This window comes from Antennarius striatus, chromosome 18 (genome assembly GCF_040054535.1).
Source record: "Antennarius striatus isolate MH-2024 chromosome 18, ASM4005453v1, whole genome shotgun sequence".
Classification (NCBI taxonomy): Eukaryota; Metazoa; Chordata; class Actinopteri; order Lophiiformes; family Antennariidae; genus Antennarius; species Antennarius striatus.
Genome location: NC_090793.1, coordinates 5,539,319 through 5,555,546, shown reverse-complemented (window position 1 = coordinate 5,555,546; position 16,228 = coordinate 5,539,319). Strand labels below are relative to the sequence as shown.

At 41.5% G+C, this 16,228-nt stretch overlaps 1 protein-coding gene across 1 annotated transcript in view; it reads left to right on the top strand.

Moving 5' to 3' along the window:
• The window catches only part of kmt2cb (lysine (K)-specific methyltransferase 2Cb), a 96,883-nt gene that overhangs the window by 22,287 nt on the left and 58,368 nt on the right, over window positions 1-16,228 (top strand). The window contains exons 3-5 of the mRNA XM_068341672.1: window positions 716-804; window positions 10,598-10,745; window positions 11,535-11,741. Coding sequence (XP_068197773.1) covers window positions 716-804; window positions 10,598-10,745; window positions 11,535-11,741 — 444 coding nt within the window. The remainder of the gene's footprint in view (window positions 1-715; window positions 805-10,597; window positions 10,746-11,534; window positions 11,742-16,228) is intronic.

Sequence of the window (16,228 nt, the reverse complement as noted above, 5' to 3'; positions counted from 1 at the left end):
CCTTGAAGTGTCGTAATAGGTTGTAGTGGAAACAAAATAAAAATGGCTCTCTTTGCTGGGATAATTCACCTATGGCATGTAGCATATTTTTTTGTTTGCGTTGGTGATGTAATAATAAAAGACAAAGATATTAAGTGAATCTTTTTGTGCATTATTTGCGTCATCATCAAACGCTTGGTGTGTTTTACTCAGTGCGTTAGACATATCCCAGAGTGATAGAATATAGAAACCTGCTAGATGTGATTCCCATACATCCATGAGATATTAGATATTTGTTTTGTTTACATAAATTACACAGCTATAATTTTTTTAGGGTAATAGCTGTGTTGTGATTTGAAATTCAACTAGAGTACCTTTAGTAAGTCTCATGGGCTAATTAGTCCATACCCCTGCCTATAAGGCATTTATTCTACATCGAGCACATACATTTCATAATTATGTGTGAAAGCTTTTATGTTAATTCTGAGCTATCCAAACTGATCTGCCTCCATTTTTAAATTCCTTATACTACAAGTGTGTTTTGTTCCCCAAGTACAGAAAAGGGCACATACAGTCCTCCCTTCCTCTATGCCCAACAGCTTGAATGTTTCCATTAAAAATTGGTGGCAGCTGTGATTCTATTAACTAATCAGCATAACCTCTCCATCAAGGAATCCCCAGGGTCTTTTCCTTGTATTACCTTTGTTCATTTGTTTGTGTTTCTTCCTCACCTCAGGGGTCGCATCAGAGGGAGGGTCATTGTGGATGACGAGAACAGCATGGATGAGACTGAGTTAACAGAGCCTCTAAGCCCTCAGCACACAGGTGAGACATCTTCAATTTGTTGATCAATTATATACGAAGAGGTTTTGTGTGTGTGGGGGGGGTGGACGTGAACTTTCTCATCCAGTGAGCTGTATGACAGTGCTTCACGAGGGTGTTTCTGTAAATGTGGCAGATTCTCCCTCTCTTGTAGAACGGCATACAAAAAGTTTGTCTCGTACCTTGTGCTTCTACTTTAAGATGTAATTGAAACAGTTTATCTTGAGCTGTGATGCTGAAATGGGTGAGTTTTTTTCTCCTCCCTTTTGTGCTTTCATCTGTCTTTCCTTACAGAAATTGCCATTGATGAGTAGCGGGGAAACAGCCCAAGGCTAATGCCCTCTAAAAGCTTTTTAAAATCCCATCAGTCTCCACAGTCCCATTTATATGCTTTTTTATGCATGTACATCACATCACATTATCATGCCTCCCATTCTCCAACATCTCTATGCGATCCTTTTGCTGAGGTGGAGTTAATAGTGTGTGTAATTCTGTGAGTAGCTAGCTATACCTTTATTAGCTAAGGCTTTTCCTATATAAACAAGCTATTATTAGGAGTTTTAGATCATTTTCACAGTATCTTTGTATCACAATACAAAGGTTTAATATATGGCCATTGATTTCTGAATATCCAAGGAATCATTAAGTTATGGCAAAAAAGAGTATTAAATATTTTTTTCACACACAGAAGTATTTTTACAGGGTTTTTTTATCTGCATCTGGTAGGGAAAATACAACTGCAGGCTGTCTGCTGCCACCATGAACAAAAAAAGAAATTGATGCAGGTGTAGGTAAGCTTCATGGCATGTTCCTATAATATCGGTCTGGTACATGGCTCAAGTCTGTATGTTGTCACAGAATAACAACAGAGCCAGTTGAATCCTGTGTATATTGCGTGCCCGTCGTTTCTCTTTTTGCCACATCAAGTGCAGAGTTCATTTTACCTCAAGAAAGTAGTGCATGTCTGGGATGTGCTTCTAAAAAGTTTGTGCATCCCAACATGATGTTTATGCATCCCAAAAATAATAGCAGAATAGAAGCTGTATGCAAGGATTTAGTTTTGCCAATAGTACAATAAAAGTTCTGTTTTAATGGGTCATAGCTCTCAGCTCCCTATCTCCAACCCTTCCCCCTCTGAGCCTTCCCTATCTCCCTCCCCCCTCTGAGCTGCCCAATCAACACTGCTGTCCCCTGCGCGTTCACATGCGTTTGTTTACTTGTGCTACTCGAACGCGCATACATCACGGATCAATCAATCGGTATAGTCTGGAACTTTTTAAAATTTCAATAACTTCGCTGCTACGTATTTCGCTCTTATTCTTCTCGTGTTTAACACTCTTGTTTCTCATGATATAACGGTTGATTTTTCGGCCCTAAGCGTGAACCTGCTTCCTTAGTCTTTGCTGAACAAAGACTCGTGGCTCATTGTGTAAACAAGATGAGACCGGCCGGTGAGATAATTACCTCCTGCTTCAAAGCGGTGATGCATTGTGATTTTTAAAGCTGTGTTTTCTGAAAATTGTCATGGACCATGACAGATGTTGAATAACACTGGAGCTAAGGTAACGCAAACTAATGAAACTTGGAATTTTACCATAAGACCAAGTTCTTGTTGTGTGTGTGGATACACACAGCTCTCCAATCACTTAGAAGAGCTAAAGCTGCTTTCATTCACCAAAAAACAGACAATTGTTCTGAATTAGTAATTAATGTGCAACTGGTTATGTGTTCGCTGTGATGCTTGGGATAGCCTCGGGCGAACAAACACACACACACACACACACACACACACACACACACACACACACACACACACACACACACACTCATATACACCTGACTGCTAACTAGTTAGCCAATTGCTAGCTGAATTAAACAGCTTGTGAGGAACTTTCAGTTTGTAGCTCTGAGCCAGGACATTAGCACACAATGCTATCATAGCCTGAACAAATTCCCTCCTCATGGGATTACCACGCCCTTGGGCATGTCAACCAATCAATATCATCAATCACTCTGTCTAACCACTCTGTCACAGAGCTGATTTGTGACGTCACAAATACCACTCTAGCAAAATCCAATCGATTTGATTCGGTTCGGGCCGTGAATTCCTAAAACTCCAAATATCTATTGATGCAGGAAGCGTTTGTTTACCAGATTCTAGGAGTTGTTCGGGTTAGGGACGACCACTATGTATATGTAGAAACCTGAAAAAGTGTGATTTTCATAATAAGATCCCTTTAATGATTTTATTAATAACAATATCATAACTGTTTAAGTAAATAGAAGAAAAGAATAAAATTACAAATTTTTATCAAAATGTTAAAGCCTGATAGTCATTCTTAAAAAGATGTAATACAGTTTTTTTTTTCACTTTTGTTTTTCACTCAATGGTTTTCTTTGGCTTTATTTCATATATTCTCTTGTGGACACTGCACCAAGCAGAAAGAACCTTCTCCACACACATAAACATGTTGTTTTCTATGGTTGAGGCCGGTATCAACCGGCCTCAACCATAGAAACAATCACGTCCATTGGTATAAATGTTCGGATTTTTTCTGGTTTTCGTTTGGCTTCTTCTGCGTCTCTGTCCACCATACCCACAGTGACCTGTCTCCTTTTCTTAATAAAGTTTTGCTTATTTTTTATTCAAGAAAGCACTCACTGTCACTTGGTTTTTCTCCAACTTTTGCATCTTTTTCGGAGGCATGCTGATAATGTAAGACTAACTCCTTGCTCTCTTACTCTCTCATGTAAAATGAGGACACATCGCTTTGCCGTTTGGTTAATTTTAATAATAAGAGAAACTTGCAGCAGATCTCAAAACGTAATGACAATTTCCAGGTTTGACATTTAAGTGGAGAAATGGATAAATTGTGAATATTTTTGTTGAACGGAAGTGCATTTTTAAATTTTTGTTTTTTATTGTAACCATTTAAAGCTTGCGTGCCAGGGACGTACGTTGTCTGGTGATTGTGCGTCCCTGTCAAAAAATGTGCATCAAAGACGCAAAGATGCACGTTAACGAGAACACTGGGAGTGTTGATGTGGTTAATTATTCTGTCCCTCTCTTGATACTTTAATGCCTCAATATATAAGAAGGAGTAACACAATTTATTGTCCCTCTTGGGGAAATTATCTTCTCACTCTTTTACTGAATATATATTTTGAAAATACATTTATGTATGGGGGGTTGTCACCGTGGAGCAGTGGGTAGCCCTGTCGCTGCACAGCACAATGGTTTCTGGCTCAAGTCCCGCTTCCGTGCAGAGTTTGTATGTTCTCCCTGTGTCTGCTTGGGTTCTCTCCGGGTCCTCCGGCTTCCTCCCACCTCCAAAAACAGGCAAATTCGCCAGTTTCAAATTGCCCGTAGGTGAGTGTGCGTGTGTGTACCGTGTCTCACGCCCCCAGACAGCGATGATGGAAGAAGCACTGCCAGTTCACACTCCAAATGTTACGGCCCATCTGGGTCTTGAACTGGCAACCTACGGTCCCCAGTCCAAGACAGTGGACTGTGCTACTGCTGCCTCCAATATACTTTGTGCAAGTCACGCTGTATTATCTCTTAGTTTGAACAATAATGCAGCCTACACATGGTCATTAAAAGACACACTTGGCTACTATCAGGTCTCTGAATCGACCAGCACGTCTGCTGGTCATAGTTGTGTTGTAAGAGTGGATGTTTTATACAGAAAATTTAATGCATCAATACTAATGGGAGAAAACTTCTGTGAAATAGCCGTCATACGCCAACATACCTGGAGGTACAGTTTGTTGGTTTGAATGGACGCACAATGTAAAACAAGCAAATCTGTTTTTGTATATGACAATAGTCAAAGTTGGCCATATGTGAGTCCTGCTGGGTAACCATTATCAGGCTTTGACCTGAAGGGTGAAAGGGATTTTCCAATGATACTCTGCTGACGAGAGAATTTGACAGACGATGGATCATCTCCTCCTTGGTACGTCCTAGGAAGCATGATCTCCCCAGTGACTGAACCCAAAATGAAGGGATCTCCTGTCACAGACTCCACCACTACTGTTGCTGTGGCCAAGTGACCACCTGCTTTCCCAACTGAGTCACTGCTGCCTGACAAACCTCCAACGAGTCCCGGTACTTAAAATTTCTGTACAGAAATTTTGTATACAATTGCATAGGCCACTACAGTGGGTTTTAAAATTGCGTTTTGATCTGCTCCACATAGATTTGGTGGCTTAATTTATGGCCTGTTAACATACTCTATTGACAAAAAACAGAATGCACTATGACCACAAGCCAGATGGTGGAAGTGTGCTAGTAGTCACTAAGTCCTGTCTTGAACTGGTTTTGAAAAATTAAGAGAAATGGATGATTGCAACCATGCCAGGGAAACTATATATCTCATATCAATATTAAGCACCAGCAGAAGAATGGGAAGGTTAATGAGGGTCAATGGGAAGGTTTGTCAGTAGATGAAGTCCACTTGTACTCAATTAATAATCGGTCAGCATTCTTCCTTGACATTCCCATCCCTATCCAGATAACTCATGAAGAAAAGTCATGGTAAACTCATATTCACATTTCCACGACATTTCACTTCTGGTTCCTCTAGGTCAGCGGTTCCCAAACTTTTCAGTCCGCGCACCCACTTCTACCTCCCGACTTAGGTGATGCACCCCGATGCCCAAAACATGAAAAAAGGAAGAAAAGGCGTAGTCTTTATAGCCATATAGGTATCAAGTTTAATAATATCAGCTCCTGTTAACACAGAATAGATCATGCAATAATGGGTCTAATGATCTCTCACTTTAGAAACGGTGGGGAGAATAATAGTAACAATATAAAAATGACAATAATAATATTGTAAGTCAGAATGGTCGCCGAGCGATCCGACTACAGATGAGTGATGAACAGCAGTTATTACTATGCAGGGCTCGAAATTAACTTTTTTTCTTGGTAGCACTGGTGCTCCCAAATTTAGAACTTAGTAGCACCAGCAAGGACTTCAGGAGCATCTACCCAAAAGCAAGGCAGTGACAGAGCGATAGACACACTCCATCCATCTCCGTTTACCGCCTCTCTCCCTCGCCCAGGAGAGCAGCCGCAGCTGCGCTTTCACTGTTTCCTGGCAGGACCGCGGGAGCGCGGTCTCATAAAAAAAGGCGCACCAGATTTTTTTCCCTAGTCGCACCGGTGCTCCCAAATATATTAAATAGTCGCACTGATAAAAATTTTGGGCGCATATGTGACCAAAATGGGCGCAATTTCGAGCCCTGCTATGTAACAAATGGGCATATTTAACAAACTGTAACAGTTATTAAATGGTAACAAATATGCTACTTCGCCACAAAGAATCAAAATAACATAGGCCCAAGTTCAACATCATATTTTCTCTTTCGAGTACGAGTCTAATTGTGTTCTTTACCCCCCTCTGCCGATGAAGTGCCCGGGTGAGTTTTCTGTGTTATGTGCTCCTCATTTTCAGTTTCCCCTGTCTCGTCATCATCACTCTCTTTTTCCTGCTCGATTTCTTCAGCCTGGTAGCCTGCACAGCTCTCAGTTGTGGCCAATGTATCCTGTCCTCTTTCATTTCTCCCAGATTTAATACCGGACAGACTGCCCGTTTTTAACCAGTTATGCATTTCGGCATGTTATTTTTGTTGCTATCACAAGCTAGCACGTAGCTAGGAGAAAGCCAAGTGGGTATTTTGGGGTTGTTGTTTTTTTATTTAAAATTTTCCCAAAACGTTTTTTAATTGAAAATTACAAATGATTTCCATGAATGAATTTAAATATTTAAACTGTTAATCCTCCATTAAAAAGTGTTTCAATTATTTATTTAATTACTTATGTATTTCAAGGTGCTCAGCTACCATTACACTCGCGCACCCCCTAGCGGCAGCTCGCGCACCACAGGGGGTGCACGCACCACACTTTGGGAAACCCTGCTCTAGGTTATATTGTTAAGATAGCAGTACATGTCATTATTACTTACGCATGAGGCACAGCAGCTGAAATTTGCTGATTATTTACACATTCCAAAAAACTTGATAAGATCAGACTGAGTCTGATGTTATTTAATGTTCTGTAATTTTCCACACATCCAAATAGTAATAAATGGTTTATAAAATTAAATTAGTAACTTGTGTTAAGATATTGATACACTTGTGTTAGAGAAAAGCAGCCATCCTCACAAGTTTCATTGGAGCTGCTTAAAAGGGTTTTCTCCTCTCAGGCTTAATTCTGTTTTTTTGGAGAATTTCCTGTGTCCCATCTATTCATGGTTATGGATTTTAGTTTTGCTGTTGAAATATCTCACAATGATGATGATGCACTAACCATTGAAACTTTTATGGTTATGCAACAGCTCAATGTAGTGCAGTAGCATTTGAAAAAACATTAATCAGTACAATACACAACAAGGTAATCACCTGGAAAGCTTTTGCTCCTTCTCATAATTTAGTTGAAAATATAGCTTATCGGAACCAACAGCACTAAAGTGAAGTATGTGGGAGTTCAGCCCTCTAAATCAGTGAAAAATAATTTGTTTGTCCTTGGGTTTACTTAGCTTTTAATTACTTTGTTGTGAGTTAACAATACATCAGCACTTTGAAGTAATACAGACTTGTTTAGGAGGCTTTTTGACTTGATCTGGTATAAAATGGAAGGAAATCTGTTTTAAATTACTATTTTAGTAGAGGATCCAAAGATTGTCTGCCTTTCTATGTTTTCTCAGATATTATCTAACGACCTGGTACCTGTGTTTGCAATGGTTCATTCACCAGCTCTAGTATCCAGGAATTTCTCATGACACTTCTATGCAGTCTCGTCCCTAAATGAATTTGTATGCAGCTAGAGCAAGCCTTTTCTGAAATTCTTGGAATTGTAACCTGAAACGATTAGAAATCTTAATTGACTTTAGGTCATGGAATAAGGTTTTGAATGGAATTATAACCCATTAGGAAATAAGAAATGTGATCTATACCCAGTGTATTTATCAAACAAAGACCAAATTTATAAATAATTTAACTCTAGGCATTAAATTATGTTTGTTAAACATGTGCATGTGTTAAATTACCATGAACATTTCAAATAATGATGGCTATTCATAGTCTTTAACATGTCACAAAACATATTACTTAACATACTGACATACTGTATTTACTGAAAGGTTAGCCTTTAGTGTAATAAATTCTATGGTCTTAGCGTTTCCTCCATGTTCCCTCAGCGTTTCCTCCATGTTCCCTGAGCATTCCCTCCGCGTTCCCTCCATGTTCCCGCTACTCCGTGTCTAATAATTTCTCTCTAATTATTTTTGCCAAGGTGGGCATGATGGCGTAGTGAGTAGCGCTGTCGCCTCACAACATGGCGGGTCCGGGTTCGAGTCCCGCTCTTTGCGGAGTTTGATTGAAGAAGTTCATTTGAGAAGTCTCACGCTGTCACACACCGAACAATCACGGCACCCAACCAATCACGGACCGTCTGCCGGAAGGAATCAAGGGAACAATATGGGCAGCGAGGCTTTTTGTTGCGGTATGCCTTTTGTCCACACGACAACGCGGATATCCGGGACGCCAACGTTAGCCAAAGACGCTGTATCTGAAACTTTTTCTATCCGGGGGGGCGTCTCCCTGTGACGAAAACCGCTGTGATGTTACTATATGTGACCCGTGTATACATGTACACATAGAATGGATGGAGTTAAAACCGACTATTTTCTGATGTATACCAGCTCCACGTCGAAGACGCATTGATAAACATGCTTGACAGTTGGATATGTGCTTGTCTGTTTCTTTCTTTATGAGAGTTTATGTATTTATTCATTCATTCACGTTCCTCGCCGACGCCAGTTCTGGGTCAGACCGGGATGTGCTGCCTGCTGGTGGGAGAACTCTGTGATGGAGGACGTCCTCCATGAGGAACAGCGTGGATTTCCACACGTCCCGTTACCGTTCTCAGAGTTGTCATGCTTATAAACGTGTTAATCAACGCACATATGCGGCTACGTGTGGTCATGGCCTGATTCAGGTAGTGGTGCGGTTTCTGCCGCTAGTTTTGACAGCGAGGGGAAATATTGTCCAAAAAAAAATCATCGAAGACCTGCCACAGTGGACAAAAATGTTGTTTTTAAATAAAAACCAATGATATGACCCAAGCATAACCACTGGCTATACCTCAATGTTACAAAAGCAAACTCTTTGTCCATACCCCAACCACTCTCCCCTCACTGTACATGTTTACTTTTCATTTTCGTCATGTCCAAAAGATAATTTTCCATACTGCCAGTGTGTGTTTCCATACTGCCAGTGTATACACATACTGTATATGTGTGCAAGCATTTAGAGTTAAATAAAAGTGATTTCCCAATGGGAAATTTTAATTGATTTATTTATTGGATTTTTAATTTTTTTATATACACACACAGTGTACTGCCGTCACTAAAATATACATGTTTTGCACACTTCCTTATTTTGCTGACATTTTTATTCATAGGCTTTCTGCAAAATGTCACACACTTCAAACTCATGCCGACTGATATTTTAGCATCCAGTAATGTCGTACTAGAGCAAATCAAGCCTCATGAAGCTTTGAACCGCAGTGAACCGATTTGAATGAAAAGCTTCAATGGTTCACGGAGCTTAATGTACCCATCACCAACTATACATGGACTTCCCAGTTAACATAATTTTAGAGTGTCGTAACTGTTCCAACAATGTTCATGTTTTTGAGCAGAAAGTCCAAACAGCAGGAACGACACAGAAAACGGCAATGATTTCTGAGTGAAACTATCTGGCTAGCACAAGCAGTCTGTCCAGCTATGGTTTCCGTTTGGAATGGGACAATTGATGTAGTATCCAAAATGCTCCTCGGGCGTGTGACAAAAACGGTCTATAAGTAACTATGTCAGAATCAGAATCAGTTTTAATTGCAATCATTTGTTAAAAAAACAGACAAGGAATTTGTTTTCGGCAGGTGGTGTCTCAAACTACATACAGTTCATGTAGTCAGCTAACAGAACTATCACTTCTCTGAAATTTCTTTTCCACCTCCTCTTTTGACAGGTGCCTTTTAATTTAACGTTAGCTCCTTTCCCAATCTCATGATTAGTTGGCTTTCTTTGTCCAGTTAGCCTGCTAACATTCATCTACGGCGTCGCAATTCCCGCCCAGGGCAATCCATGATTTGCCAACACAAAGTTATTACGTGACCACGTTGATTTCTGACTACGTTGGGTGCGCTTGGTTTATAATACCAATACATCTGTTTTACATGTTTGGTATGAATACTTGTGTTTAAGTAATTATTGCACACTTTCTGTTAATCCTATAAACTTCATTTCACTTGTCAAACATCACTGTGTCTGCTATATGATGTATTTAACTGAAATTGCCTATCAGAACAACCAATGACTTATAAAGGAAAATGTTTTTCATACCACTGCATATGTATGTACTGTATACAGTATATGTGTGTGTATATATATACTGTATATATATATATATATATGTATATATATATATATGTATATATATATATACACATAAATATACATAAGTATACATAGGCACACACTCATACACAAAAACCGCAGTTATTGATGCAAGAATTTAAGTAATTTTGACTATTATCAAGCAAACCATGCAAAATGGCTAGATGTCAGTTCTTGATTTCAGTTCTTGTATACAATAGAGGTATATCCATGGGTATGAATATTGTCCTTGTGAATTGTTTTGTAACATGCATATCCACATTTTTTGCTCTTGCTTTACTAGTGCTTTTTCAATTACTTAATTGTTTTATTCGTTTATTTTTATTCAGACACTTCAGGCCATCCAGTGGAAATTGTGGAAGTGGTGACCACTGATGTACCAGAGGAGAACAGGCACCCTTACCCTCTGGCCCAGAGTCCTCCAGCAGAGAATTCAGCTGGACCATCTGCCCCAGCAAGTAGAGAAGTAAAAATCAGGTTAGAAACCGTTAACATCCCACAAATCATAACTGTCTGTTTGTATTCATATGGATGTGCTCTATGTACTGGCATCACAATGCAACTCTACCTAGAGATGTGACATGCTGTGGTCTTTGTATGTATATGCATTGAAATAGAGCTGGTAGATGCAGCACTATCCTCCCAGATGCCACTTTGGTAAAGGTTGTAATCAATCTCCTGGCCTGTCTGTTGTATCGATGTTAGTGATAGAGGGCAGTCCAGCTCTGTCTCCTGGGATCTTATCAAAAAGTCTTCATCCTTAAAACATGTGATAAATATTTGCCACCTATTGCTAGTTCTCAAATTTACAGCCACATTTCCAAGAAACTGCAAAATTCCAGTCTCTTTTTACAATTTCTTCCAGACAAAATTGTATTGATTTTACTGCATAGGTTGTTAAAATAGTGGTAAAAACACAATGTTGTAACATTACAATTACATAATTGTAAGTTCAATGTCGAAGTCATAATTTATATGAATATGAAAACCCACTTTGTATAGAATTATGTTTATGGTTATCAGCTTTAGTGCATGAGGGAAAGTCTGATTTATATTAATATATGCTGTGGATTGTGTGTGCATCTGTGTGTGTTTAGGCATGTGTGCATGCCTGTTTAACCAACGTAACTATTATGTGTTAATATACATTTTGGGACCTAAAGGGTCCTGTTGCCTAAAGAAGACACCTCCATTTACGGCACAGTATTAAGTCACAGAAAGTCTAAATAATTAAGTGTCCTTTTCCATCCATTTTCTTTTTTTCAGTGAGCGTCGCTGTGCCTTCTGCTACTGTGGTGGCCGTAGCCTACTGGGTCAGGGGGATCTACAAGTATTCAATACCACCCCTCAGCTTGAAGCACACTTCAGCCATAAGGGTAGAGGAGACTCAATGAGTGAAAGCTGTGATGATGATAAGATCCCTCAGCCAAAAATAGTCGGACAGACAACCTCAGGACAGAGGGAAAAGACAAAGTAAGGAGGCCTGTCTGACACTTTTTTGCTACAGCAATTGTTTTGTTGGCAAGGATGGCCATGAAAACTATGTCATGCTTGTTTTAGGGTTGTTGCTTATTTTGCCTATGTCCCTAACTCCCTGAGCCTTTTTTATGTTTTGGAACTAATTCAGAATAAGTAATTTTTTTTCCTTGAACAGTGCCCTCTTACTGTTTCTTGTAAATCTGCATCGTTATTGTAGAATTTAGTAAATGGTAACACACACCTGCATTTCTGCACTGACTCACAACCACGGCTTTGAACCGGTTCATGGAACGAAAACGAAAACCTGAAACTTTATTTTTTAATGTTCCAGAACAGAATCGGAACAGAAAATAATTGTAAACCGGTTAATACCGGAGTTTTTTCTTCTTGAAAAAAATATTTGACCTCATGTTTCACTTCCTGTCATTCACTCGACGCGGGATGAGAGCGGAGAGAAATAGCGGCTATCAGCAGCAGTTAGGAAAAGGGAGGTTTCCCAGTCACTATTTAATCATAACAGGTAAACACTGCAGTATGTCAGTGCTGTGGTACTGTTTACTGTAGGGTAGGGACATATCTATAATTATAGTCTATAGTATATAAACTAATTGCTTTAGTTGCCAATTTAAAAGTCCTTAAGTTACTGTATTTTGTGCACCATTCGGCTCATTGTATAAACAGGCGCACTCTAAATGACGGAGTTTATTTCTGTACTTTAATGGGACACACGGTGCACATTGTTGTTCGGTACATGCTTGCTAACGGAAGCAAAAAGCTGACTGTGGTTGAACTGTGTTGTATTACGTATTTAAATTAAAAAAAATACCCCTTTTTTAAATATGTTTTTATTTCTTTATTTTTTGATAAATCTGTGCTAAATCCTTTGAAGTCCTCATCTTTGGTCTGCATTGAATATCTCGGTAGTTTCACTATCGCTGACCGTCTGATTTCCGGGTGTCTGTCCGTTAATGATGCCGGCTTTAGCGAAACATCGGACAAAAGTTGAATTAGACACGTTAGTCCAGGCATCTGCAATCCACGCACATATTGTGGGGGTGTAACTCACTCGGCCTCCAGTCCTGGTAAAAATGTGTTCGCGTCTCTCATCCATCACTCCGGACGCATGCTGCTTAACTTTAAAGGCTCTGTTTACACCGATGTCCAGTGGTTGGAGTTCTTTCGTTAATCCTCCAGGATGATGACAAGCTCCGAATTCAGCCGCTTGACGTGGTTTTTGACAGAAGCGGTGGTGTGGGTGTGCATGGAGTCACAGATCAAGAGAGATGGCGAATCGTGAAAAAAGCCACCCAGTCTCTTTACTTGAACTGGAACAACCGGAACTGATAGCCTGGAGTTTGCATGTTGCGTCGTAATCGTGTCTTTGCTGACGCCATTGTCGGGGGTCTTTAGCCAAACAAATGTGGTTAACAGCATACCTGCGGTACAGTACTGGGATATATACCCTATACCAGTACCTACCGGAAGTGTGCTGGACGTAGCCTCGCGTCATGTTCTGTAATTAGTTCATCGCTGCCGGCGTACGTAGTGACGTAATACGTCCTATGTCTGTGGACAATGGCCGAGCTGTCGGATCGCTGACTAACGTCATACAAATACATTTTTACAGATTTTGGAACTCAGTGTACATATAAGAAGCTTAATGTTAAAAGGCGCAGCGCTGATTTTTGAGAAATTTTAAGGCTTTTAAGCGTGTCTTATGGTGCTCAAAATACGGCACCTACATATTTATATTTACAAGGAACGTAATTAACCGGTTCAGGAACTTTATTTTTTCTTTCTAACCGGTTCAGGAACGTTAGTGTATGGGCGGAACGCAAAACAAGAAACGTTATAATTTCGTTTCTGTTCGTAATGAACCGATTGGCAAAAAATTCCGGTTCAAAGCCCTGCTCACAACTAACAAACAAAATGGTATACAGTACTTAAAAAAACAAGCACAGGAACATCACAAGCTAAATCTTCAAAGTTAACAGATTGTGTTGTCATTTTACATTATAGGTCTAAATTATCCTTTTGAATTTACATTCAGTGTTTCATTGTTGTATGTCATGTTAAAGTACTTGTGCGCCATCACAACAGAGTACCCTCGTGAATTTTTTTTGACAGCTGCCCATTTAGATATGGTTTTTTCAAACTAGTCGGGGATTCCAGTGACATATTTGGTCATTTGGGCCAGTCTGTGGTTGTGCTAGCCACAATCAGAAATGGAGAAATTACACATTTATTTTTCAGAGAAGCAGTAGACACATATACACATAATGTACACAATAAATGTTGACAGTTGAGCGCTGTAGGTGATGGCAGCCACTCCGTATGCTCCGCAGCATAGTCTTTTATTTTGCGAGTTGTTACTACTTTTTCTACTTTTACTACTTTTTTACATGTATTACATGGATATGACAGCCATACAACCGAGAACCATTCCTCTCACTCATTCTAGAGAGGAGTTACTGATTCTTAGAAACACGAAACATGGACAGAGACATGACATTACTGGCTGAACTGAAGAGAGGTTACCGTGTCTGCAAGGCTGGGGCTAAGCTAAAGGCTAGGCAGGCAGATAACCGACCAATGTCAACTCACTGCAGAACAAGATTGATGAGCTGGCCGCTCTGGAGAGCCAGCGTATCTACCGTGAGTGCAGCATGTTCATGCTAACGTAGACATGGCTGTCCGACGCTATATTGGATGCTAACGTGGAACCACAAGGTTTCACTGCGGTGAAAGAGGACAGAGACATGAAGACATGTGGGAAAAGCAAAGGTGCAGGACTCATCATCTACACCAACAACCGCTGGTGTAACCCCGGCCATGCTTCAGTGAAGGAGGTTGTTTTTTTCCCTAATCTGGAGCTGCTAGCCGTTAGCATATGGTTATACTATGTACCCCGGGAGTTCAGTCATGTGATCTCCCTCTGTGTTTACATCCCTCCATCGGCCAATGCAGCCGCTGCATGTGAGAAGATCATCAGTGTCGTTGCACAGCTGCAAACCAAACATCCTGAAGCCTTCATGATTATTTCTGGAGATTTTAATCATGTCACCCTGGACACTGGTCTGGCTGCTTTCCACCAGGTTGTTAACTGCCACACAAGGAAGAACAGGACTATCGACCTACTGTACACCAATATTACAGAGGCGTACAGAGTCACCGCCCTGCCTCCACTAAGCAAGTCAGACCACAACCTGGTGTACGTCCAGACCCAGCACACCCCCCTGGTCCAAAGACAGGCAGTCTCTACACGCACCATCAGGAGATGGACTCCTGAAGCAGAAGAGGCTCTCAGAGACTGCTACAACACTATGGACTGGGACGTACTGCTGGGTGGACATGGCAAGGACATCGATGGGATAGGACCCACTGTCACACGGACCATATCAACTTTTATGTAGATGTGGTCGGCCCCACCAAGACAGTTCGGTGCTATCCAAATAACAAACCGTGGATAACATAGGACGTCAAGGATGTCCTCAACAGGAAAAAGAAGGCTTTCAGGAAGAAGGATGAGACGGAGATGAGAGAAGCATAGAGAGAGGTCAGACACTGCATAAAGGAGGCCAAAGACTACAGGAGGAAGGTGGAGCAGCAGCTGAGCACCAACAGCATGAGGGACGTCTGGGAAGGTGTGAGAAACATCACTGGGCACAAAGCCGAGACCAGAACAGAGACCGGGACCCCCCCCGTAGCATCCCCTATCACCCTCCACCCTTACAACCTCAACAGCAGCTCACCAGCCTCACGCCTGTCCCATGGCCTCCTTCCCCCCTCCACAGCAGCAAAGTGGCCCCTCTCCACCCCTTGCCCCTCTCCCTCCCCCCAGCTCTCCCCTCCTCCCATTCAATCTCCCCCCACAGCCTCCACACATCTGTAAGTACAAGGGATCCGTCCACCACCCCTCTTCCCCCCAGTCCATCCTTCTCCTCCAAACCTACTGACCCCTTCTCTGCAGCAGCGGAACAGTCCCCCTCAGCCCCCCTTCCCCCGAGCACTCCTCCCCCCATCCCACCACCAATCCTACCTCCCTAAAGCCCACCTCCACCTATCCTAGCTCCCCACTCTCTTACCTGCAAGCCCTCCTCTCTGTCACAGACACTCCCTCCACCCCCCAGCTCCCACCACCAACACAGACTCCTCCCATCTTCACGGCGGACCAGGTAAGAGGAGAACTGAGGAAGCTTCGGCCCAGAAAAGCAGCAGGACCAGATGGGGTGAGCCCCCATCTACTCAAGGCCTGCACCACTGAACTTGGGGAGCCGCTACAACGGATCTTCAACCTAAGCCTATCAGGAAGGTGCCCACCCTCTTGAAGACGTCGTGCATCGTTCCAGTTCCCAGAAAGAACCGGCCCAGCAATCTGAACGACTTCCGACCGGTGGCGCTCACATCGCATCTGATGAAGACTCTGGAGCGGCTCTTCCTCAATCTCCTTAGGCCTCAGGTGAAACATGCTGAGGACTCTT